At 36.2% G+C, this 27,113-nt stretch overlaps 1 protein-coding gene across 1 annotated transcript in view; it reads right to left on the bottom strand.

The window, feature by feature from the left end:
- The window catches only part of CCDC7 (coiled-coil domain containing 7), a 310,496-nt gene continuing 283,383 nt past the window's right edge, over positions 1–27,113 (bottom strand). The window contains exons 23-25 of the mRNA XM_034643982.1: positions 20,023–20,136; positions 3,022–3,126; positions 1–1,790 (exon numbers count right to left, since the gene is read on the bottom strand). Coding sequence (XP_034499873.1) covers positions 1,741–1,790; positions 3,022–3,126; positions 20,023–20,136 — 269 coding nt within the window. The 3' untranslated portion in view covers positions 1–1,740. The remainder of the gene's footprint in view (positions 1,791–3,021; positions 3,127–20,022; positions 20,137–27,113) is intronic.

Below are 27,113 nucleotides of genomic sequence, written 5' to 3'. Positions count from 1 at the left end.
TCAAATATAAAATAAATAAAATAAAATAAAATAATAAAATAAAATAAAATAAATAAAATAAAACGGGTGTCCTCTTTTTAAAATTTGTGCCTTTAGGACTTATGAATACTGAGGCTCACTGGTTCTCCAAGCTAGTAATTTGGGAGCTGGGAAGCTGGCTGGCAGCCATAAAACTTGGTTTCTAGGTATGTGGTCCAGACCCCTTGCTTTTAGGGTGTTCCCTCCAAGTTGTAAGGCTTGTTCCAGGGGTGGGACTTATGGCATTGAGTATGTCTCAAGTTTTCCTAATCATTTCAATGTGGGTATTTTACTGGTTGCCTAATGTATAGGAGACACTCAACTAATTTCTGGGTTTTTCTCAGAGGGAACTGATCTGTGTTTAGCTGTATATGCAGTCCATCTGTGGGAGGAAGAAAGTCAGGCGTCTCGTATCCTGCCATCCCTTTATTTTTCAATCTATGTGTCTTTATATCTAATGTGTGTTTATTATAAACAACAGGTAGTTGGGTTGTTGTTGTTGTTGTTTAAATCAACTCTGACATTATCTGTATATTTAAACCATTGACATTTAAAGTGATTATTGTTATACCTGGATTAATAGCTACCATATTTGTTACTTATTTCTCTCTCTCTTTCTTTTTCTTTCCATTTTCTCTCTTCTTTTGTCAATGTTGTAAACATGAGTTGGGTTTCTTTTTCTTTTTCTTTTTATTCACCCTAGATACCTGATAAGGCTCCTGGAGGAAAATTTCATAAAAGTTGGGATATTATATAAGGCTATGTCCTAGAACATTTTATCTCTCAATCTAGTTCATGTTCAGTCGCCAGCAATTATTCAATGATACTTTAAGTTTTCTTACTAGTTGCTGGATCCAGTTTTGATTTTGCTTTCAGTAAGATGTGATTCTCATTTTTCACCTATCTGTATAGTTTGGGAGTCATGGTTTGCCCTATGACTTCAGTTCTCTGATGAAGCAAAGGGTTGTTGAATTTCAGTTAATTTTGTTTTCTTAGTATATAGACATAAAATTGGGTTTTTTATAGTTTTATCTTATATCCAGTAATCTTAATAAATCAAGTTGATAATTTTCAGAGTTCAGTGTAGACTACAGATTCTTTTCGATTGCGATAACTGCACAGTCATATTGTCTGCAGCTGAGAGTTTTCTCTCTCCCTTTGAATTTTTACAACTTTTCTTCTTAATTTATTATAACAGCTAGGGTAACCAGGACAGTAATGAGTAAAAATAATGATAAAACACATTTATATCTCATTCTCAATATTGAATGAAAATAATTTACTATTAAGTTGCTGAAAGTCTTTTGTATTTTTTAAAGATACAAATTCCAAATAAAGAAATTTTAATTCATTTATTGAGATTATGTTTTTTCTTATTTGATTAATGAGGTAAAGTTCTATAGTGATTTTTATTCCTATAAAATTGGTATTAACTTCCCTACTTTATTCAGATTTTAGTGATTTGAGTCTTCTTTCTTTTTTCTTCATCAATCTAAGTTTTTCTCAATTTCATTGATCTAATGAATCCTCTGTGGATAGCATATATTTGGATAATGTTTTTGATCCATTCTGCCAACCTCTGCCTTTTATTTGAAGAATTTAATCCACTTACATTTAATTACTGATAAGAAAGAATTTATTGCTGTCACTGCAAGTTGTTGTTTTGTTGTTGTTGTTCCTCATTTCCTCTGATACTGACTTCTTTCATGTTCAGTTGATTTTTTAAGGGACTATGTATTTTGTCTCCCTTTTAAATTTCCTTTGCATGCATTCTGTAAATATTTTCTTTTTAGTTAGTGAGGGGATTATGTATAACTTCTTAAAATTATAACAATCTAATTTAAATTGATATCAAACAACTCCAGTTACATCCCAAAACTACTCCCATACAGCTCCATCCTCCTTTTTTTTATATTGTCACAAACCACATTTTTATACATTGTATGCTCAATGACATAGAGTTAGCATTATTTTATATATTTTCTTTACAATATTTTATAAAATAAAAAGTGGAGTTACAAACCACAATTTCAGTAATGCTGGCTTTAATATTTGGCATGCACTTTACTAAAAATGTTTATTTCTTCATATAGTTTAAAGTCATCGTCTAACATCCTATCACTTTGACCTGAGAGAGTCCCTTTAGAGTTTCCTATAAGCTAAGTCTAGTAGCAATGCCTTGGATGCCAGGAGATCTTCTATTCTTTGTAGTTTGTTGTGCTGGAGCACTTCTTCACATTTCCACCAAATTTTCTTACAATTTTGAAGATTTTTTTTTCTTAAGTAACATTCTCTTAGTTACTGTAAACATTTGATTGTTTCCCACTGCTCTGACAAAGTTGAATTTGACAGTTCCTGGGGTTTTGTTTGTTTGTTTTTTGTTTTTAATGTTTGTTCCAAAGATCAAGAACTTAGGGACTCCTAGTCTATTTTGCTGCCTTATGGTAGTTATTTGGAAACTATTTCAGAATACTCAGTTTATATTTTATAGCAAAGTACTTAGTCAACTGGCCACACCAGTTTTACACATGATTTAACTTCTTACATATTTTTCTTGCCATTAGAAATTTCCCAACTTGGTGATAAGGAGAAGAAAAGTAGCCATATTGTCTATCTTGTGAAAGCTCCATTTTTAAAATTCCTCTTGTTATTAGAAAAGATGATGTAAGAAATGAAAATTATGTTCTCTAAGAAGCTGATCATATAACATCTAGTTTGTTATGATAGTTCACAATGTAGGGTGAATCCTATCTATTTTTTGTTTCATAAACAGGAAAGGACAACTATTAACCATTACCTAATTAATCCTTGTTTGGTGGATTAATGAGCACATAACAAATTCACTTATAGATAAATATTAATTGATTAGAATAAAATTATTTTTGAGAAGTTGTCCTATGTTTGAATTTCTTATATTCTTTTAACAACAGAACTATAGATTTAGAATAAATTTAACTGTTAAACTGTGTTTTACATGCCCAAACATCATAAATCTCTACTTACCTATGACTTTGTTTAAATCTAATTGATGTATTAGATCACTAATTGATGGATTTACTGCTGGAAGTTCTGCTGTATCTGGAAGTTCTGAGGCCACTTCATTTTTAACTAGAATAATAACAGATTTCCAGATTAGTTGATTTAAAACTAAAATTTTGTTTATGGTTAAATTATAGCACATAAAATTAATTAGAAATATTTTACTGTATGGTTATTTAGTTTTATTTTTTTAAGTTTCTTTTTAAATTCCAGTTAGTTAACAGAGTGATATTAGTTTCACATGTACAATTTAGTGATTCAACACTTACATACAGCACCTGGTGCTTATCACACGTATACTCCTTAATCTTATTTACTTCACAATTTAACATACATTATCCAATTAAATACACATATGCCTAATAATTTTTAAAAACTGATTAAATAGCTACTATGTGCTAGATACTATACTAAGCACTTCTCAAATATTACCTCCTTTAATACTCACAACAATTCTAGGAAGTAGGTATTTTATTCCCCTTTAACAGATATGGGAAGTAGAGCTGAGAGAGATTATGAATATTTTAGAAGTTCACATAGTTATTAAGTGCAAAAGCTTAAAATGAATTTTGTTCTTTTAGAATCTAAAATCTATTCTCCAGCTAGTAGATTCAAATGTCTACCAGAACTGAGCATGTAATGTGAGTGAAATGGAACTGCTGATGTTTGGAGTGGCATGAATAACAGAAGTGAAATGGAGAGTATATGTTTATTAAAAATAAAAAGCTATTACTCTTACTGACTGTTACAAATACAGGCCTAGTGTTCCTGGGTCATCTAAATTCTCAAGAGAATACAGAAATGTAGATATTTGAAAAGAATTCCAAGATTTTAAAGTATTTATTAAATATTAATTTAAAAGTTTTAAGCATGTTTGTGGACAAAATATCACCAGCTATTATCACAAGAGATTTACCTAATTTTATAAAGGATTAACTCTAACACATGGGTAGAATTTAAGAGTCAATTACTACATTTTATTTCTTTGTAAAACATCATTATTTATCCACCAAAATATCGATCATCTAGGAACAGGAAAATAAGATGCTGAGGAAATCAGCACTTTCAGAAAAAAAATGCCAATACACAAAATATGCCAAGAAAAAAGTGGAAATAATAATTAAAAATTAAAATTCACAATTAAATTAATCTTTCAAAAGGTCAGGCCCCCCATATTTTAATACATAGAATTCCTTATAATTCTTAAAGAATTAAATCTTATGCCATAGTACATAAAAAGGGAATTTTTCCATTTCTTTTGGAAAGAAAATAGTCATTGTGAAGACACTGACATTGAAACAGACATAACTGGTATAACTGACAGTTAAAAAACACACATAGAAATATAATGCAATGAAATATAATGCAAGTCACATATGTAACTGAAGATAATAATAGCTTTATTGAAAATAAAAGAAATAAGTAAAATCAATTTTAGTAATGTTTTATTTAACAAAATAGATTTAAAAAATCATTTCAACATGTAATAAAAATACAGTGGATGAGATATGTTAAGTAATTATTTTCATAGTAGGTTCAAGTATGTATTTTAAACTTATAGTACACCTCAAGTATGTATTTTAAACTTACAGTACACCTCAATTCAGATTAGCTGCATTTCAAGTGTTTGATATCCACATGTGGCTAGTTGTTGCCACATTACACAGTATAGGTTTAGAATACAAATGCAAAAATCTTAAATAAGTAATAAGGAAATAGAATTCATAAGTTTATTAAAATAATGGCATTGCATCATCTAGTAGGATTCATTACCAGAATTCAAGGTAAATCATCTCTTAATATAGTTATTATATTAATGGTTCTCAAGAGAAGTGATGTAAGATTATCTTAAGGTAAAAAGTCTTTTATAAAACTTAAACATATATTCCTTTTTGATTTCCCCAACTTTATAGAGATATAGTTCACATATAACATTGTATAAGTTTAGGGTTTATAATGTGATGATTTTATACTTATATATTGCAAACTGAACACCACAATAAGATTAATATGTCTATCATTTTACATCTTGCAAACTGAATACCACAATAAGGTTAATATATCTATCATCTTACATCATATATATATATATATATATATACACACACACACACACACACACACACATTTAAGATGTAGTCTCTTGGGAATTTTCAAGTACACAGTATATTTAAGATGTAGTCTCTTGGAAATTTTCAAATATACAGTATAGTATTGTTAACTACAGTCACCATGCTGTATATTACACCCCCAGAACTTATTAATCCTATAAATTGAAGTTTATACTCTTTGGCCAACATTTCCCCATTTCACCTACTCTTAGGCCCCTGGCAACAACTATTCTACTCTATGTTCCCATGAGTTAGCACTTTTTGGATTACATATATAAGTAAGATAATACAGTACTTGTCTTTTTTGTCTGACTTATTTCACTTAGCTTAATAACCTCAGGGTCCATCCATGTTTTGCAAAGAACAACATTTCGTTCTTTTTTATGGCTGAATAATATTTCACCGTATATTTTTACACATTTACTTTATCCATTGATTTGTCAAAAAGACACCTAGATTTTTTCCATAACTTGGCTAAGGTGAATAATGCTGTAATAGACATGGAAGTTCAGGTATCTCTTTGGAATTCTGATTTCATTTTCTTCAGATACATACCCAGAAGTTGGTATGTTGAATCATATGGTAATTCTTTTTTTTTTTTTTAAGAACCTCCACATTGTTTTCCATTGGCTGTAACAATATGGTTCCCTTTTCTCCACATCCTCACCAGCATTTGTTCTCTCTTGTTTTATTGATAATAACCATTTTAACATGTGTGAGATAATATCTTATTGTGCTTTTGATATACATTTCTTTGACAATTAATAATGTTGAGAATCTTTTCATCTACCTGCTGGCCATTTGAATGTTTTCTTTGGAAAAAGGTATATATTCAGGTCCTCTACCCAGTTTTAATTGGATTGCTAGTGTTAATGCTATTGAGTTATATATTTTAGATATTGACCTCTTATCCAACATGGAGTTGACAGACATTTTTTCTATTCTGCAGGTTTCCTTTTGTTGACAGTTTCTTTTGCTGTACAGATTTAAAGTTTGGTTTGTCCTATTTATTTATTTGTGCTTTTATTGCTTGTGCTTTTGGTATGTTGTCCAAAAAGTCATTGCCAAGACCAATGTCAAAGAGCCTTTTCAATGTCAAAGAGATTTATGGTTTCAGGGCTTACAATTCAGTCTTTAATCCCTTTCAAGTTGATTTTCATGTATAGCAATCAATTTCATTTTTTGCATGTAGATATTAAAGTTTCCCAACACAACTTATTGAAAAGACTATCCTTTCTTCATTTGAGTATTCTTGGCTTATACAGTTGACTGTATAAGCATAGGTTTATTTCTGGACTCTCGATTCTGTTTCATTTGTCTATGTGGCAGTTTTTAATGCCAGTTTTGATTACAATAGCTTTGTAGTATATAGTTTAAAATCAGGAAGTCCAATGTCTGCAATTTTGCTCTTTCTTAACTTTGGCTATTTGTGGGGTTTTTTGTTCCTATTATTCCACACAAATTTTATGATAGCTGTTTCTATTGCTGTGGAAATGCCATGTATAGTGACTGCATAAATCTACAGATGGCTTTGGGTTGTATGGATATTTTAACAATATTAATTCTTCCACATTTTGGGAGAGGAAGATGACAATAGAGTAGGAGGGCCTTCAGTTTACCTCTTCCCATGAATACAACTAAATAACTATAAAACCATCCTAAATACCCCCGAAATTGACCTGAAAACTAACAGAACAAATGCAACTATAGGGAAGAAAAAGGCCACATCAAAGAAGGTAGGAAGTGTGGAGATTTGGTATAGAGAAGAAGTGAATCATGGGTACTGCAGAGGGGAGGGAGCCATAGTCAAGAAGAATGGCAAGAGACAGTGGAGCACACAGGGGAATGAACAAGAAGAACATTTCCCCAAATCCATTGGCTTGGAAAATGAGAGGAGCTGAATTTCATGAGTTCTTGCAACCAGTGGACCTTTAAAGCCCAGAATTTTAAAGGTCAGTGGGCATGGCTGGCATAGAGCTCAGAGGCCACTACATAGTTCCTGGAGAGAAGGGAGGGAAACAACCTAGAGGCAGACAGCTTGGAAATAGTGATCTGAAGAACCCATGGGGCACAATGGAGGGAGATTATTTGTTCTTCTCAGGGTGCATCCATAAGAAGAAGTGTTCATGGTGATGCCTCTCCAGGAACAAAGGAGCTGGCTGGCAGTTTCCCTCCCCACCCCTCAGCATAAACACAAGGCCATTTGTGGAAAGCAGCATAGCACCAACACTGGCTGCCTAAGTTGCATACACCAAGCCCCATGCCCTTGCACTCTGGTGGGAATGCCCTTCTCAGTTGAGCTTGCGTCATTCCCAGTGTGTTGGGCCCCTATCCCAGACAACCAACACAAACCCCTGCCCACAAACACATGTCCCAACTAGAGCTTTCTGCAGGGTCTCAGTCCTGGTGGAGGTTGTGTCAGGTCTCATTTCACAAGCAGAACAAGCACACCTAGTTAAAACCCACAACATTCAGGAGCAAGACCAGATGACTGGCCTGAAGGATAGAGCAACCAAAACACAACAGCAGAGTACACACAGCACATACCAGGGACATTCCCTGAAGTGTCAGGCCATGACCACTTCTTCTTAAGGCCTTTACTTTCAGAAGCATGAGACATAATTGGCTTTTCTAACACAGAGAAGAATGCTGAGATTTAGACAAAATGCCAAGATGGAGCAATTCATCTAAAATGAAAGAAGATAAGACCATAACCAGAGATATAAACAAAACAGATATAAATAACATGCCTAATGGAGAATTTAAAACTACAATTATAAGGATACTCGCTAAGCTTGAGAAAAGAAGACATGAGTGAGACCCTTACCACAGAGATAAAAGAGGTAAAAAGTATCAATCAGAGATGAAGAGTGCAGTATATGAGGTAGGAAACAGGCTTCATGCAATGAACAGCAGGTTGGAAGAAGCAGAGGAATGAATTAGTGACTTAGAAGACAAAGTATTGGAAATTAATGAAGCTGAAGCAAAGGGAGAAAGAATAACTATGCAAAACAAGAATAGACTTAGGTAACTCAGTAACTACCTCAAGCATAATAATGTTCATTATTACAGGAGTTACAGAAGAAGAGAGAGAAAAAGGGTCAGAAAATTTATTTGAAGAAGTAATAGCTGAAATTTTCCATAATCTGGAGAAGGAAACAATCATTCAGATCCAGGAGGCACAGGGAAATCCCATCAAAATCAACAAAAGCAGGCCAACACTAACACATATTTTAATTAAATTTGCAAAATACAGTGATAAAGAAAACAATCTTAAAAGCAGAGACAAAAGAAATCCTTAACTTACAAGGGAATACCCATAAGGCTAGCTGCAGATTTCTCAACAGAAACTTGGCAAGCCAGAAGGGAGTGCCATGATATATTCAACGTACTGAATGGGAAAAATCTGCAGCCAAGAATATTCTATCCAGCAAGGCTATCATTCAGAATAGAAGAAGAGATAAAGAATTTCCCAAACAAAAACTAAAGAAGTTCATGACCACTAAATCATCCCTCAAGAAATATTAAAGGGTTCTCTGAGTGGAAAGGAGAAACCAGAAGTGACAAGGACAAGAAAGGATCAGAGAAAATTTCAGAGAAAATAAGTATAAAATGGCAATAAATACACATGTATCAGTAATTACTTTGAATGTAAGTAGACTAAATGATGCAATCAAAATATATAGGGCATCACAATGGATTAAAAAAACAAGACCCATCTATATGTTGCCTACAAGAGACCCATTTTAGACCTAGAAACACCTGAATCAATCTGCAGGTGAATGAAGAGGGGGTGAAGAAACAGCTATCATCAAGTGGATGTCCAAAGAAAGCCAGAGTGGCAATACTTACTGGACAAACTAGACTTTAAAACAAAGACTGTAAGAAGAGACAAAGAAGGGCACTGTAAAATATAAAGGGGACAATCCAACAAGAAGATCTAACAATTGTAAATGTTTATGCACCCAGTAAGGGAACAGCCAAATATATAAAACAATTAATAACAAACTTAAAGGAACTCATTAATAACAATGCAATAGTAGGGGACTTTACCACTACACCTACATCAATAGACAAATTATCTAAACAGAAAATCAACAAGGAAACAACGGCTTTGCCTGAAACACTGAACCAGATGGATCTAACAGATACATTCAGAGCATTCCATCCTGAAACAGAATACTCATTCTTTTCTATTGCGCATGGACCATTCTCCAGAATAGATCACATATTAGGTCACAAAACAGGCCGGATCAAATATAAAAACTTTGAAATCATACCATGCACCTTTTCTGACCACAGCACTATGAAACTAGAAGTCAACCACAGGAAAAAAAAATATGGAAAAATCCCAAATACATGGAGATTAAGCAACATGCTACTAAAGAAAGAATGGATCAACCAGGAAATCAAAGAAATAAAAACTACATGGACATTTCCCCATTGATATTCTTTCCCTACTTTGATGAAGATTAATTGACCATATAGTTGCAGGTCCATTTCTGTGTTTTCTGTTCTGTTTCATTGATCTGTGTGTCTGTTTTTGTGCCAGTACCACACTGTCTTGACCATGACACTTGTGTAATATAACTTGAAGTCCAGAACTGTGATGCCTCCAGCTTTTCTTTACTTTTTCAAGATTGCTTTGGCTATTTGGGGTCTTTTGTATTTCTTTTTCTTTCTTTCTTTTTTTTTTTTTTACTTAATGTGATTAATTTTATTGTGCTCCCACATTTTTAGGGAAAGAGAAGGTTTAGGAACCCTGGTGCACATTGAAGTCCTCTTAAACTGGACCATATGCTTGATGAACATTAATAAGAATAAAAATCATCTAAATGAAACTCTTCTCCTTTCCAGTGTCTCTTTATTTCCCTTGAGTGAACCACCCCTTTGTAGTGACAGAGGAATTAGGGCACTTTGTTTCTTGTGTAATTGCCAGGGGTAGAGCTACTGACAGAAACAAATGGCCTGGATTCTTTGGATTTTTTGTGTGGTGCCTTACTGGGGTTCTACTCAGTCTCTGCTACTGCTCCTAACAAGACATCTGTTTCCAGACTTCCTTGTGCACATTCAAATGCACAGTCCCTTCAAATAGTGATATGGGGGGATCCCCAACAAATGTCCTACATCATCATCGTCATTCTATAGTTTGGCTTGCCAATAGTCAAAGTCTCCTACAAAGATTGTTTCTTCTTCTTTTTTTTTATATTCACTGTCTTTTATTTTATTTGATTTATTTTTAAATAATTTTTATTTTGTTGTGTTAGTCACCATACAGTATATCCTTAGTTTTTGATGTGATGTTCCATGATTCATTATTTGCGTATAACATGCAGTGCACCATGCAGTATGTGCTCTCCTTAATACCCATCACTGGCCTATCCCAAACACCCAAACCCCCTCCTCTGAAGCCCTCAGTTTTTTTCCCAGAGTCCACAGTCTCTCATGGTTCATTCCCCAAAGGCTTTTTCTGCATCAATGGAGAGGACCGTATGATTCTTGTCTCTTCTCTTATTTATGTGTTCTATCACACAGATTGATTTATGAATGCTGAACCACCCTTGCATCCCAGGGGTGAATCCCACCTGGTAGTGATGGATAGTCCTTCCAATGTACCTTTGGATCCTATTAGCTAGGATCCTGTTGAGAATTTTGGCATCCGTGTTCATTAGGGATATCGGTCTGTAATTCTCCCATTTTGGTGGGGTCTTTGCCTAGTTTTGAGATCAGCTACATGCAAAAGAATGAAACTTGGCCACTCTCTCACACTGTACATAAAGATAAATTCCAAATGGATGAAAGACCTCAATGTGAGACAGGAATCCATCAAAATCCTAGAGGAGAACATAGGTTGCAACATCTTGGACATCGGCCACAGCAACTTTTTTCATGACACATCTCCAAAGGCAAGAGACACAAAAGATAAAATGAACTTGTGGGACTTCATCAGGATAAAAAGCTTCTACACAGCCAAGGAAACAGTCAAAAAAACTAAAGGACAGCCCACGGAATGGGAGAAGATATTTGCAAATGACACTACAGATAAAAGACTGGTATCCAAGATCTACAAAGAACTTCTCAACCTCAATACACAAGAAACAAATAATCAAATCAAAAAATGAGCAGAAGATAAGAACAGACACTTTTTCAATGAGACATACAAATGGCTAACAGACACATGAAAAATGTTCAACATCATTAGCCATTAGGGAAATTCAAATCAAAACCACATTGAGATACCACCTTATGCCAGTTAGAATGGCAAAAATTGACAAGGCAAGAAACAACAAATGTTGGAGAGGATGTGGAGAAAGGGGATCCCTCCTACATTGTTGGTGGGAATGCAAGTTGGTACAGCCACTCTGGAAAACAGTGTGGAGGTCCCTTAAAAGTGAAAAATTGAGCTACCCTATGATCCATCAATTGTACTACTGGGTATTTACCCCAAAGACACAGATGTAGTGAAGAGAAGGGCCATATGCACCCCAAGGTTCATAGCAGCATTGTCCACAATAGTCAAATCATGGAAGTAGCTGAGATGCCCTTCAACAGATGACTGGATTAAGAAGTGGTTCATATATACAATGGAATATTACTCAGCCATCAAAAAGAACGATTTCTCAACATTTGCTGCAACATGGACGGGACTGGAGGAGATAATGCTAAGCGAAATAAGCCAAGCAGAGAAAGACAATTATCATATGGTTTCACTCATTTATGGAACATAAGAAGTAGGAAGATCAGTAGGAGAAGAAAGGGAAGAAGGAAGGGGGGTAAACAGAAGGGGGAATGAACCATGAGAGACTATGGACTCTGGGAAACAAACTGAGGGCTTCAGCAGGGAGGGCGGTGGGGGAATGGGATAGGCTGGTGATGGGTATTAAAGAGGGCACATATTGCATGGTGCACTGCATGTTATATGCAAGTAATGAATCATGGAACTTTATATCAAAAACTAAGGATGTACTGTATGGTGACTAATATAACAGAATAAAAAATTATTATTAAAAAAAAAGAAGTAGTGATCAAAAACCTCCCCAAAAAACAAGAGCCCAGGGCCTAATGCATTCCCTGGGGAATCCTACCAAACATTCAAAGAAGAAATAATACCTATTCTCCTGAAGTTGTTCCAAAAAATAGAAAGAGAAGAAAACCTTCCAAAACTCCTTCTGTGAGGCCAGCATTACCTTGATCTCTCTTTTATTTCCATACAAATTTTAGGATTGTTTGTTCTGGCTCTGTGAAAAATGATGGTGGTACTTTGATAGGGATTGCATTAAACTTGTAGTTTGCTTTGGGTAGTATAGACATTTTAATAATTTTTTTTCTTCTAATCCATGAGCATGGGATGTTTTTCCATTTCTTTGTGTCATCTTCGATTTCTTTCATAAATGTTTTATAGTTTTCAGAGTACAGATCTTTTACCATTTTGGTTTGGTTTATTCCTAGGTATCTTCTGGGTTTTGGTGCAATTGTAAATGGGATCAATTCCTTGTTTTCTCTTTCTGCTGCTTCATTATTAGTGTATTAAAATGAAACCGATTTCTGGGACCTGGGTTGCTCAGTGGATTAAATATGTGACTTTTGATTTTGGCTCAGGTCATGATCTCAGGGTCCTGGGATTGTGGCCCACATTAGGCTCTGCACTCAGTAGGGAAACTGCTTCTCCATCTCCCTCTGCCCCTCCCCACTCATGCACTCTATCTCTCTCTCAAATAAATGAAATAAAATCTTTGTTTTATTCAAATTCAATTAGCCAACACATAGTTTATCATTAGTTTCAGATGTAGTGTTCAACAATTCATCAGTTGCACATAACACCCAGTGCTCATTACATCACATGCCCTCCTTAATGCCCATAACCCTGTTACCCCATCCCCCCAACCCCCTATTCTTCAGCAACCCTCACATTGTTTCCTATATTTAAGAGTCTCTCATGGTATCTATCCCTCTCTGACTTCTTCCTATCCAGTTTCCCCTCCCTTCCCTTATGATCCTCAGCACTGTTTCTTATATTCCACATATGAGTGGAACCATATGATAATTGTCTTTCTCTGACTGGCTTATTTCACTGAGCATAATACCCTCCAGTTTCATCTGCATCAATGTAAACAGTAAGTATTCAACATTTCTGGTGATTGAGTAATATTCCATTGTGTGTGTGTATATATATCTCACATCTTATTTATCCATTCATCTGTTGAAGTACATCTCACTCCTTCCACAGTTTGGCTACTGTGTACATTGTTGCTATGAAAATTGGGGTGCAGGTGCTCCTAAGTTTCACTGTATCTGTATCTTTGGGGTAAATACCTAGTAGTAAAATTTCTGGGTCCTGGGATACCTCTACTTTTAACTTCTTGAGGAAACTCCATACTGTTTTCCAGAGTAGCTGTACCAGCTTGCATTCCCACCAACAGTGTAAGAGGGTTGGTTCCCTTTCTCTGCATCCTCTCCAACATTTGTTGTTTCCTGTCTTGTTGATTTTATCCATTCTGACTGGTGTAAGGTGGTATCTCATTGTGGTTTTGATTTGCATTTCCCTGATGCCAAGTGATGTTGAGCATTTTTTCATGTGTGTGTTGGCCATTTGTATGTCTTCTTTGGAGAAGTGTCCTTTCATGTCTGTTGCCCGTTTTTTGACTGGATTATTTGTTTTTTGGGTGTTGAGTTTGAGAAGTTCCTTATCGATCTTGGATACCACCCCTTTATCTGATATGTCATTTGCAAATACCTTCTCCCATTATGTAGGTTGCCTTTTAGTTTTGCTATTTCCTTTGCTGTGCAGAATCTTTCTATCTTGATGAAGTCCCAAGAGTTCATTTTTGCTTTTATTTACTTTGCCTTTAGAGACATGTCTAACAAGAAGTTGCTGCGGCCGAGATTGAAGAAGTTGCTGCCTGTGCTCTACTCTAGGATTTTTATGGATTCCTGTCTCACATTTAGGTTTTTCACATTTTGGGTTTATCTTTGTGTTGGTGTGAGAGAACAGTTCAGTTTCATTATTCTGCATGTGGCATTTATTGAAGAGACTGTCTTTTTTCCATTGGATATTGTTTCCTGCTTTGTCAAAGATTAGTAGACCTTAGAGTTAAGGGTCCATTTCTGGATTCTCTCTTCTGTTCCATTGATCTATGTGTCTGTTTTTGTTTCAGTACCATACCATCTTGATAATCACAGCTTTGTAATATAGTTTGAAGTCAGGCATTGTGATGCCACCAGCAATGGCGTTTTTTCAACGTTGCTCTGGCTATTCAGGGTCTTTTCTGGTTCCATAGAAATTTTAGGGTTATTTGTTCCAGGTCTGTGAAAAATGTCGATGGTATTTTGATAGGGATTGCACTGAATGTGTAGACTGTTCTAGGTAGCACAAGTATTTTAACTATATTTCTTCTTCCAATCCATGAGCATGGATTTTTCCACTTCCTTGTGTCTTCCTCAATATCTTCCAAAGTGCTCTGTAGTTTTTAGAGTACAGATCCTTTATCTATTTGGATAGGTTTATTCCTAGGTATCTTATGGTTTTTGGTGCAATTGTAAATGAAATCGATTCCTTTATATCTCTTTCTACAGTTGCATTGTTAGTGTATAGAAATGCAACTGATTTCTGTGCATTGATTTTGTATCCTGCCACGCTGCTGAATTGCTGTATGAGTTCTAGTATCTTGGGGTGGAGTCTTTTGGGTTTTCCACATAAATTATCATGTCATCTGTGAAGAGTAAGGGTTTGTGTTCTTCTTTGCTGATTCAGATGCCTTTTATTTCTTTTTGTTGTCTGATTGCTGAGGTTAGGACTTCTAGTACTTTGTTGAACAAAAGAGGTGAAAGTGGGATTCCCTGTTATGTTCCTGACTTTAGGGGAGAAGCTCTCATTTTTTCCCTGTAGAGAATGATATTCACTGTGGGGTTTTCATAGATGGCTTTTATGATATTGAGGTATGTTCCTTATATCCCTACATTGTGGAGAGTTTTAATCAGAAAGGATGTTGATTTTATCAAATGGTTTTTCTGCATCAATTGAAAGGATCATATGATTCTTGTCCTTTCTTTTATTAATGTGATGTATCATGTTGATTGATGTGCAAATGTTGAATCACCCTTGCAGCCCAGGAATAAATCCCACCTGGTCATGGTGAATAATCTTTTTAATGTAATGTTGGATCCTGTTGACTAGTATCTTGGTAAGTATTTTGGCATCCATGTTTATCGGGGATATTGGTCTCTAATTCTCCTTTTTGATGCGTATTTGTCTGGCTTTGGGAGCAAAGTAATGCTGGTCTCAACAAATGAGTTTGGAAGTTTTCCTTCCATTTCTATTTTTTTGAAATAGCTTCAGTAGAATAGGTATTATTTCTTCTTCAAATGTTTGGTAGAATTCCCCTGGGAAGCAATCTGGCCCTGGACTTGTTTTGTTTTGTTTTGTTTTGTTGGAGGGGGATTAGATTCCTACTTCAATTTCCTTGCTGGTTATAGGTCTGTTCACATTGTCTATATTTTTCCTATTCCAGTTTTTGTAGTTTATAAGTTTCCAGGAATGCACTCATTTCTTCCAAATTGCCTAATTTTTTGGCATATAGTTGCCCATAATATGTTCTTAAAATTGATTGTATTTCCTTTGTGTTGGTAGTGATATCTCCTCTTTCATTCATGATTTTATTAATTTGGGTCCTTTCTTTTTTCTTTTGGATAAGTATGGCTAGGGATTTATTGATCTTATTAAATTCTTTCAAAGAACCAGCTTCTAGTTTTGTTGATCTGTTCTACTGTTTTTCTGGTTTCTATTTCATTGAGTTCTTGCACTAATCTTTATTGTTTCTCTTCTGCTTGTTTTAGGCTTTATTTGCTTTCTTTCTCCAGGTCCTTTGGGTGTAAGGTTAGCTTGTGCATTTGAGATTTTTCTAATTTTTGAGAGAGGCTTGTATTGCAATGTGCTTCCCTCTTAGGACCACCTTTGCTGTATCCCAAAGGCTTTTAACGGTTGTGTTTTCATTTTCATTTGTTTCCATGATTTTTTAAAATTATTTTTCAATTTCCTGGTTAGCCCATTCATTCTTTAGTAGGATGATCTTTAACCTCCAATGTTTGAGTTCCTTCCAAATTTCCTCTTGTGGTTGATTTCAAGTTTCAAAGAATTGTGGACTGAAAATATGCAGGGAATAATTTCAATCTTTTGGTTTTGGCTGAGACCTGATTTGTGACCCAGCATGTGGTCTATTCTGGAGAAGATTCCATGTACACTAGAGAAGAATGAATATTCTGTTGGTTTACAATGGAATGTTCTGTATATGTCTACGAACTCCATCTGGTCCAATGTGTCATTCAAAGCCCTTGTTTCTTTGTTGATATTCTGCTTAGATGACCTGTCCATTGCTGGAGTGGGGTGTTGAAGTCCCCTATGATTGTTATAATATTATCTATGTGTTTCTTTAATGTGGTTATAAATTGGTTGATATAACTGACTGCTCCCAATTTAGGGGCATAAATATTTAGAATGGTTCGACCTTCTTGTTGGGTAGACACTGTAAGTATGATACAGTGTCTTTCTTTATCCTGTATTACCATCTTTGTTTTAAAATCTAATTTGTCTGATATGAGGATTGCTACCCCAGCTTTCTTTTGAGGTCCATTAGCATGATAAATGTTCTCCACACCCTCAATTTCAGTCTGGAGGTGTCTTTAGGTCTATAGTGAGTCTTTTGTAGACAGCATGTGGATGGGTCTTGCTTTTTTATCCAATCTGATGCTCTATGTCTTTAGATTGGAGCATTTAGCCCATTTACATTCAGGGTAACTATTGAAAGATATGAATTCAGTGCCATTGTATTACCTGTAGTGTGCCTGTTTCTGTAGATTGTCTCTGTTTCTGTCTGGCTTATGCTACTCTTGGGCTCTGTTAGCTTACAGGATCCCTCTTAATATTTCTTGCAGGGGTGGCTTGGGGTCACATATTCTTTCAGTTTCCATCTGTCCTAGAAATTATTTATCTCTCCTTCCATTCTTAATGACAGCCTTGCTGGATAAATTATTCTTGGCTGCATGTTTTTCTCATTTAGCACCCTGAATATATTATGCCAGTCCTCTGTGGATAGGTATGATATAAGTCTAATGTTCCTACCTCTCTTGGTTAGGAACCTCTTGTCTTGGGCTTCTTTCAGGATTTTCTCCCTATCTCTGAAATTTGCAAGCTTCACTATTATATGTTGGGCTGTTGATCTATTTTTATTGATTTTGGTGGGGTCCTCTCTACCTCTGGAGCATGAATGCCTGTTTCCTTCCCTAGAATAGGGAAATTTTCAGCTATGATTTGCTCAAATACACCTTCTGGCCCTTTCTCTCTCTTTCTCCTAGGCAGCCCAATAATTCTTATTTTGGTACATTTTATAGAATCACTGATTTCTCAAGCCTCTCCTCATGACCTATTAGTTGTTTTTCTCTCTTTTCCTCAGCTTCTTTCTTTTCCATCAATTTGTCTCCTACATCACTTACTCTCTCTTCTGCCTCATTTACCCTAGCTGTTAGAGCATCCTATTTAGGCTACATATCAAAGCATTTTTCATTTCACCCTGATTAGATTTCATTTCTGCGCTAAACGATTTTTTAGTATCTATTATGCTTTTTCAAATCCAACTAGTAATTTTATAATTGTTATCTTGAGTTCCAGTTCTGACATTTTACTTATATCCATATCAATTAGATCTGTGGCAGACAGTATTACCTCTGGTTCTTTCTTTTGTTGTGAATTCCTCCTTCTAGTCATTTTGCCCAGAAAAGAATGGATGAACAAGTAAACAGAATCAAAAATATCAACCATGACCCAAGCAAAATACACACTAGACAAATCTGAAGATGTCAGACACCAAAAAAGCAAGGAAAAAGGGAAAAAAAAGGTTGGGGGGGAAGGAGAGAAGATAATCTCACAGGGTGGACAAAACAGGGTGATCCAGTTGATCATGAATGTAATTTTGGCTTGTGTGTTAGATTATACTAATCCCAAAATTGTAAAGAAAACAAAACTTACAGGGATACAAAAATAAATTTGAATAGAGTGAAAGGAAGTCAAAGTGAAAATATATCTATAAAATGTAAATGTAAAAAGTGAAAGTTCAAAAAAGACTTAAAAACGAGAAGTTGATAAAATCTGAAACTAGTGGAAATGGTATTTTAAACTGAAAGATAAATGAATTATGAGAGAAAAAAACCCCTGAATTCTATACACTATTTTCCCCTAGTGCTGGAGTTCTACAGTCTTGTGGGGTCTTGTTGTGTATCTGTTCTTCCCATTGGTCTTCTGGGGAGGGGCCTACTTTGCAGCTTCTCAGGTGTCTTCCTGGGCCAATTACACCATCACTTGCCAGGGGGCCAGGCTCAGTGTAAGCCGTTCCTCTGTGTGGCTTTTTTTCCCTGAAGGCTTTCTGCACCTCTTTGGAGGATCAAAATAAAAATGGCCATGCTCCAATCTCCAGCCCCAGAGCTGAAAGCTGGTGGTCCCCTCTCTTCAGTAAACTGTCAGGGATAAGCAGTCTTCACTTTTGTGTGTGTCAAACTCTGCAGACTCCTGCGGTGTGTGCCCACAGTGATCCACCTGGCGGCGGCTGGAGGGTCCCAAGTTGCTGCACTTTGTAAGTCTCTGGCACTGAGAAGGCTGCTGGATCCTGTGCAAACCCAGTTGGCCCAGCCGGGGGAAGGTGGGGGATGATGGGATACTGTCCTTTACAGGGACCTCACCCGGAGAGCTGTTGCCTGGTCATGTGTGCACCTGGTCTCCCCTTCCTGGGGGATGTCAGAGGGTCCCTGCATTCCAGTCCTCTTCAGGGTCTCCCGGAGGAAAGCTGTCATGGATCAGGCCCCAGCTAGTGGTTTATGGCAAACCGATCTAAAAGCTCCTTCCTCGGTTCACTGACCGTAACCAGTTTCCCCGATCCACTGCTTGGGAACTGTATCAGCTCGGTTACCCCTGTTTATTCTGTGACTCTGGGGATTCTGAGACCACACCGCACCACCTAGAATTCTGCCTGTTTCATCCCCTGAGCACCTTTCAGGCAGGGGTGTCTCTCTGGAGAAGATTTTTAAGGGTTCTGATTTTGTCCTCCATGGCTGTGTCACTTTCTGGTAGCTGGCTTGTGGAGGCTTCCTCCCCTCACCACTTATCTTCCAATATTTCCCCTTAGATTCACTTCTCTGCACCTCCTACCTTCCAAAAATGGTCTCTTTTCTAGTTGTAGAGTTCCAGATATTCTTTTCTTACATCTCAGGTTGAATTCTTGGGTGCTCAGAATGATCTGATAGTTATCTAGTTAAGATCAAGGGATTAGATGAAACAAGGTCCCCAATCTTCCACTATCTTTCATCCTCCCTTAAAATAAAATCTTTTAAAAAATAAGTAGAATTCATAGAAAAGTGTTTCCTAAACGAGTATTCCATTTCCATGAAACGTTATTCCAAGATGAAGAAAAAGATAGGCTTTCTTGGTCAATAAACTTAAGAAATATGGTATAATAATTAAGAATATTAAAAACTATGAGGAGTAATAAGTGGTGAAAATAATATTATAGCATTTACTGGTCCTGTAGAACCCCAATTTTGGCAGATATTTTTCTAAAATATACAACCTAAAGAAAAATTCAATAATAAAACCATAAATAAAGCTGGTCATATTTGGGATACCTGGCTGTCTCAGTCAGTAGAGCATGCAACTCTTGATCTCGGGGTTGTGAGTTCAAGCTCCACAGTGGGTGTAGAGATTATACAAAAAAAATAATTTTTTAAAAAGCTGATCACATATCAGATGTATTTTTAAATCATCAAGTATTTTATGACTACTATTTTTAAATACATTTTCAAATATCATACACACCACTCAATCTTTGAGATTGGTAAACTCCACTTGCTTGACGTTGATCTTTGTATCCTGAAGCGAGTTCTAAATCTTCAAGTGTAAAATCTGAAAGTTCATCCATATCCTGATCTACTGAGATGAAAATGAAAAAGAAACTTTTAGTAAATTAAATATAGAAACACTTGAAATCTAACTATTGTGGCCTACTTCCAGGAAGAGTGTAATATCTGAAACTTAGGAAAATATTTTCATATATTATGTCAAATAAGAATAGAAAAAATAACTAATAAATACCACAAGTTCATTTGACAAATTTCAACATCTATTCCTCCAAGGCATTTACTCTTTATTTTTTTAAATAATATTTTTTTATTATATTAAGTTAGTCACCAGAGAATACATCCCTAGTTTTTGATTAAAAGTTCCATAATTCATTACTTGCGTATAACACCCAGCGCACCATGAAACATGCCCTCCTTAATACCCATCACCAGCCTATCCCAATCCCCCACCCCCTCCCCTCTACAGCCCTCAATTTGTTTCCCAGAGTCCATAGTCTCTCATGGTTCATTCCCCCTTCTGTTTACGCTCCCCTTCCTTCTTCCCTTTCTTCTCCTACTCATCTTCCTACTTCTTATGTTCCATAAATGAGTGAAACCATATGATAATTGTCTTCCTCTGCTTGACTTATTTCGCTTAGCATTATCTCCTCCTGTCCCATCCATGTTGCAGCAAATGTTGAGAAATCATTCTTTTTGATGGCTGAGTAATATTGCATTGTATATATGGAGCACATCTTCTTAATCCAGTCATCTGTTGAAGGGCATCTCGGCTCCTTCCACAATTTAGCTATTGTGGACAATGCTGCTATGAACATTGGGGTGCTGGCCCTCCTCTTCACTACATCTGTATCTTTGGGGTAAATACCCAGTAGTGCAATTGCTGGTTCAGAGGGTAGCTCAACTTTTCACTTTTTAAGGGACTCCACACTGTTTTCCAGAGTGGCTGTACCAATTTGCATTCCCACCAACGATGTAGGAGGGATCCCCTCTCCATATCCTCTCCAACATTTGTTGTTTCTTGCCTTGTCAATTTTTGCCATTCTACCTGGCATAAGGTGCTATCTCAGTGTGGTTTTGATTTGAATTTCCCTGATGGCTAATGATTTTGAATATTTTTTTCATGTGTCTGTTAGCCATTTGTATGTCATCGGAAAAGCGTCTGTTCATATCTTCTGCTCATTCTTTGATTTGATTATTTGTTTCTTGTGTATTGAGGTTGAGAAGTTCTTTGTAGATCTTGGATACCAGTCTTTTATCTGTAGTGTCATTCACAAATATCCTCCCATTCCGTGGGCTGCCTCTTAGTTTTTTTGACTGTTTCCTTGGCTGTGCAGAAGTTTTTATCTTGATGAAGTCCCACAAGTTCATTTTATCTCTTGTTTCTCTTGCCTTTGGAGATGTGTCATGAAAAAAGTTGCTGTGGCTGATGTCAAAGAGGTTGCAGCCTATGTTCTCCTCTAGGATTTTGTTGGATTCCTGTCTCACATTGAGCTCTTTCATCCATTTGGAGTTTATCTTTGTGTATGATGTGAGAGAGTGGTTAAGTTTTATTCATTTGCATGTAGCTGTCCAATTTTCCCAGCACCATTTATTGAAGAGACTGCCTTTTTTCCACTGGATGTTTTTTCCTGCTTTATCAAAGATTAGTTGCCCAAAGAGCTGAGGGTCCATTTCTGGGTTCTCTATTCTGTTCCATTGGTCTATGGGTCTGTTTTTGTGCCAGTACCATGCTCTCTTTGTGATCACAGTTTTGTAGTACAGCTTGAAATCCGGCAATGTGATGCCCCCAGCTTTGGTTTTCCTTTTCAACAAGTCCTTGGCGATTTGGGGCCTTTTCTGGTTCCACAAAATTTAAGGGCTGTTTGTTCCTGTTCTTTGAAAAATGTCATTGGTATTTTGATCAGGATGACATTGAAAGTGTACATTAAAAGGATTATCCATCATGACCAAGTGGGATTCATCCCTGGGATGCAAGGGTGGTTCAACATTTGCAAATCAATCAGTGTGAGAGATCACATCAAGAAAAGAGTCAAGAACAATGTGATCCTCTCAATAGATGCAGAAAAAGCATTTGACAAAATACAGCATCCTTTCCTGATTAAAACCCTTCAGAGTGTAGGGATAGAGGGTACATTCCTCAATTTCATAAAAACCATCTATGAAAAGCCTACAGCAAATATCATTCTCAATGGGGAATAGTTAGAAGCCTTTCCTTTAAGATCAGGAACACAACAAGGATGCCCAATCTCGCCATTATTATTCAACATAATACTAGAAGTCCTTGCAACAGCAATCGGACAACAAAAAGGGATAAAAGGTATCCAAATCAGCAAAGAAGAAGTCAAACTGTCTATCTTCACAGATGACATGATACTCGATATGGAATACCCAAAAGACTCCACCCCCAAACTACTAGAATTTATAGAGCAATTCAGTAATGTGGCGGGATACAAAATCAATGCTCAGAAATCAGTGACATTACTCTTTAAATAGAATATGTTTCTTTCTCAATCCAACACGTAACATCTTGATTTAGAGTGAAGCACCAATAGATATTCCTATTAAAATTGTGAACAAAATAAAAAAATGCAACTCATTACCATTTAATAATTACCAAGTTTTGGTAAAGTTAGTAATATTTAAAATAGAAATTTGAAAATTTTCAGCTAATATACACAGAGGTTCATCAGAATAGATTTCTCATATAGATTTTTATTTATAGCACATTAAATTTTTTAAGAATGAAAAAAAAAACATACCTGGGTCAAAGGGATTACACATTTCCAACGTCACTGATATCTATATTTTTATTATAGTTGATACATATTATCATATAGCTTTCCTGAAAATGTTTAGTCATTATGCTTATTTACCTGTAATATTGATGGCTGTTTTCTCACACTTTTCCTAGTTGATATTATATACTTCAGTTATTTGGTATTTTATAAATTATTTGAGTGGAATTTTATTTCATTATTAGTATAAACCTACATTATCAATAAGTAAAAAATATCTATTTTTTCTCTTGAAGGAATTCATTTTTTCTAACCTCTTTTAATATATTTTTATTAAAGAAATAATCTAAATATGAACATTAAATATTTTTATAGACGGACTTTTATGTATTTCATATAAGGATATAACCTGTTGAATGTCACAAGTGTTTTTTAAAATTATTATTTCTTTTTGATTTTGCTTTTGATAATTCTGTGTAAAGAAATTTTAAATTATTATTTAGTTTTTACTGATATTTCCCTTATTTTTCTGGCTATGAAGTCATACTTAGGGTAGTTTTCCTCAAAACAAGATTGACTTATGTTGGACTTCTGGAGAGATGGCAGAGTAGGAGGATCTTAAACTCATTTCATCCAGGGATATACCTACATAACAGCTATATCAGTATAACCAACACAAAAAACGATCTGAAACTGGCAGAAAAGTCTTTCCACATTAACCATGGAGAGGAGGCCACATCAAAAAATGTAAAAGGAGCAGGGACACAATTGAGAACCAAACTCCCAGTGATACTAACTACAAATGGGAGGAATACCACAGGCATGGAGAAAAGAGGAGCAGACCCCATGCTAGGCACCACAGACACAGGGAACCTACACTGGAAAGATGAATCACCATAACATTTGGCTTTGTAAACCAGTAAAGATTTAACTCTGGTTATTTTAAAAATCAGCAGACTCATGTCTGAGAGAGCCAAAGGGCAATAGGATATTGAGTTCCCACCCTTAAAGAGACAGCATAACAACCCCACTAAGATAGAATATGGAAGCAGCAGTTTGAAAAGTGCCTAGGGATATGAAGGAGATTTATTTACTAATCTCAAAATGTGTGCTGGAGGGGGAGGTATCTTTAAGAGACTTCTCCAAAAGCAAAAGAACTGGCAAGTGCCATTTCTCTCCCCCCAGCCTAGATAGACATTTGTGGGAACCAATTTGAACCCCCCACCCATCTTGTTAACACCCATGACCCATGCCCACAGTCTCCTACAGCACCCTATTCAACCTGCCCCACTAGGCAGAAGTCCCTCCAAAATGGCTCCTGTTGTATCAAAGCTGCAAGCAGCCACAGCAGGGACTGGCACCACTCCAAAGTGACTCCTGTTCTGGAGAGAGTGGAATATAACCACACACACAAGTTCAACTTCAACTCCAGCCATGGAACCTTATTACTGGCAGTGAAGAAACAGTGCCTTGCCAATCAGTACACCTGCAGCCCACAGAGAGTGGGGACAAGCATCCAATATGACTATTGGACACACCCAGCAACAAAATCCTCTCAGGAGACAACAGAAGGAGAGTAGTTCAGTGCAACTGCAGTCTCAACAAACAGGCTGAAGGCAGACATCAGGTCTGAAGGCTGACACAACAGATCTACAAGCTCATGGTGGCCCCAGACTGGGCTCTTAGCACAGGGACCAAACCCTGCTTAACAGAGGCAAAGGAACTAAAGGTAAATGAGGCTTAGCCAGAATAATAGGGCACAAGCACCTCACATAGGAGACACCCCTAAAATATCTTGTTCTAGAGAATAAGGGACATTGTCCTACAGAGCATCACAGGATCTGTTCTTCATAGTTACTCTTTTCAGATCAGGAGAAAGAACTGAATTTCCTAATACATAGAAACAAACACGGAGAGTTAACAACATGAGGAGACAGCAGAATATGTCCCAAATGAAAGAACAGGACAAAATCACAGCAAAAGAGCTAAATGAAATAGAGATAAGCAAAATGCCTAATAAAGGATGCAAAGTAAGGTTAATATATATACTTACTAGACTTGAGAAAAGAGTAGAAGATCTCAGCAGGACCTTCAACAAAGAGAGAGAAAATATAAAAAAAGAACCAATCAAAGATAACTCAATAACTGAAATTAAATTACAATAGATGGAATAAATAGAGTAAGCAGTAAAACAGATCAGTGAGCTGGAAGACAAAACAATGGAAAGCAAACAAGCTAAAAAGCAAAAAAGGAAAATGAATTTAAAAAGGAGACTAGGTTAAAGGAACTCAGTAACATCAGCAAGTGTAATAAAATTTTCATTATACGGATACCAGAAGTGGAGGAGAGAGAAGAGGGGACAGAAAATTTATTTCAAGAAGTAATAGCAAAAAAGTTTCCATATCTGGGGAAAGAAACAGAAATCCAGATCCAGTATGCACAGGAAAAAATCCAACAAAATCAACCAAAGAGGGTCTATACCAAGACACATACTAATTAAAATGACAAAAACGGTGGTAGAGAATTTGAAAAGCAGTAAGAAAAATCGGTCTACAATTCTCCTTTTTGATGGGGTCTTTGCCTGGTTTAGGGATCAAGGTAATATTGGCCTCATAGAATGAGTTTGGTAGCTTTCCTTCCGATTTCCCTGATGATATGGATGCCAAAATTCTCAAAAAGATGCTAGCTAATAGGATCCAACAGTACATTAAAAGGATTTTCCATCCTGACCAAGTGGGATTCATTCCTGGAATGCAAGGGTGCTTCAACATCAGCAAATCTATCAGTGTGATGGACTATATCAACAAGAAAAAAGCCAAAAATCATATGATCCTCTAAAGAGATGCAGAAAAGGCATTTGACAAAATACAGCATCCTTTCCTGATTAAAACCCTTCAGAGTGTAGGGATAGAGGGCACATTCCTCAAGCTCATAAAAACCATCTATGAAAAGCCTACAGAAAATATCATTCTCAATGGGGAAAAGCTGAAAGCCTTTCCCTTAAGATCAGGAACACAACAAGGATGCCCACTCTCGCCATTATTATTCAACATAGTAATAGAAGTCCTTGCAACAGCAATCAGACAACAAAAAGGGATAAAAGGTATCCAAATCAGCAAAGAAGTTAAACTGTCTCTCTTTGCAGATGACATGATACTCTATATGGAATACTCAAAGAATCCATGCCCAAACTATTAGAAGTTATAGAGCAATTCAGTAATGTGGTGGGATACAAAATCAATGCTCAAAAATCAATTGCATTTCTATACACGAACAATGGGACTGAAGAAAGAGAAATTAGGGAAACCATCCCATTTACAATAGCACCAAAAATCATACAATATCTTGTAATTTACTTAACCAGGGACGTAGAGGATCTATATTCTAGAAACTACAAATCACTCTTGAAAGATACTGAAGAAGACACAAAAAGATGGAAAAATATTCCATGCTCATGGATCGGAAGAGTTAACATAGTTAAACTGTCCATGCTACCCAGAGCAATCTACACTTTCAATGCTATCCTGATCAAAATACCAATGACATTTTTCAAAGAACAGGAACAAACAGCCCTTAAATTTGCGTGGAACCAGAAAAGGCCCTGAATCGCCAAGGACTTGTTGAAAAGGAAAAACAAAGCTGGGGGCATCACATTGCCAGATTTCAAGCTGTACTACAAAACTGTGATCACAAAGAGAGCATGGTACTGGCACAAAAACAGACCCATAGACCAATGGAACAGAATAGAGAACCCAGAAATGGACCCTCAGCTCTTTGGGCAACTAATCTTTGATAAAGCAGGAAAAAACATCCAGTGGAAAAAAGACAGTCTCTTCAATAAATGGTGCTGGGAAAATTGGACAGCTACATGCAAATGAATAAAACTTAACCACTCTCTCACTCCATACACAAAGATAAACTTCAAATGGATGAAAGACCTCAATGTGAGACAGGAATCCATCAAAATCCTAGAGGAGAGCATAGGCAGCAACCTCTACAACATTGGCCGCAGCAACCTTTTTCATGACACATCTCCAAAGGCAAGAGAAACAAGAGATAAAATGAACTTGTGGGACTTCATCAAGATAAAAACTTCTGCACAGCCAAGGAAACAGTCAAAAAAACTAAGAGGCAGCCCACGGAATGGGAGGATATTTGTGAATGACACTACAGATAAAAGACTGGTATCCAAGATCTACAAAGAACTTCTCAACCTCAATACACAAGAAACAAATAAATCAAAGAATGAGCAGAAGATATGAACAGATGCTTTTCCGATGAAGACATACAAATGGCTAACAGACACATGAAA

This window comes from Ailuropoda melanoleuca, chromosome 15 (assembly GCF_002007445.2).
Source record: "Ailuropoda melanoleuca isolate Jingjing chromosome 15, ASM200744v2, whole genome shotgun sequence".
In the NCBI taxonomy this organism is placed as follows: Eukaryota; Metazoa; Chordata; class Mammalia; order Carnivora; family Ursidae; genus Ailuropoda; species Ailuropoda melanoleuca.
This window is presented reverse-complemented; position numbering and strand designations above follow the sequence as displayed.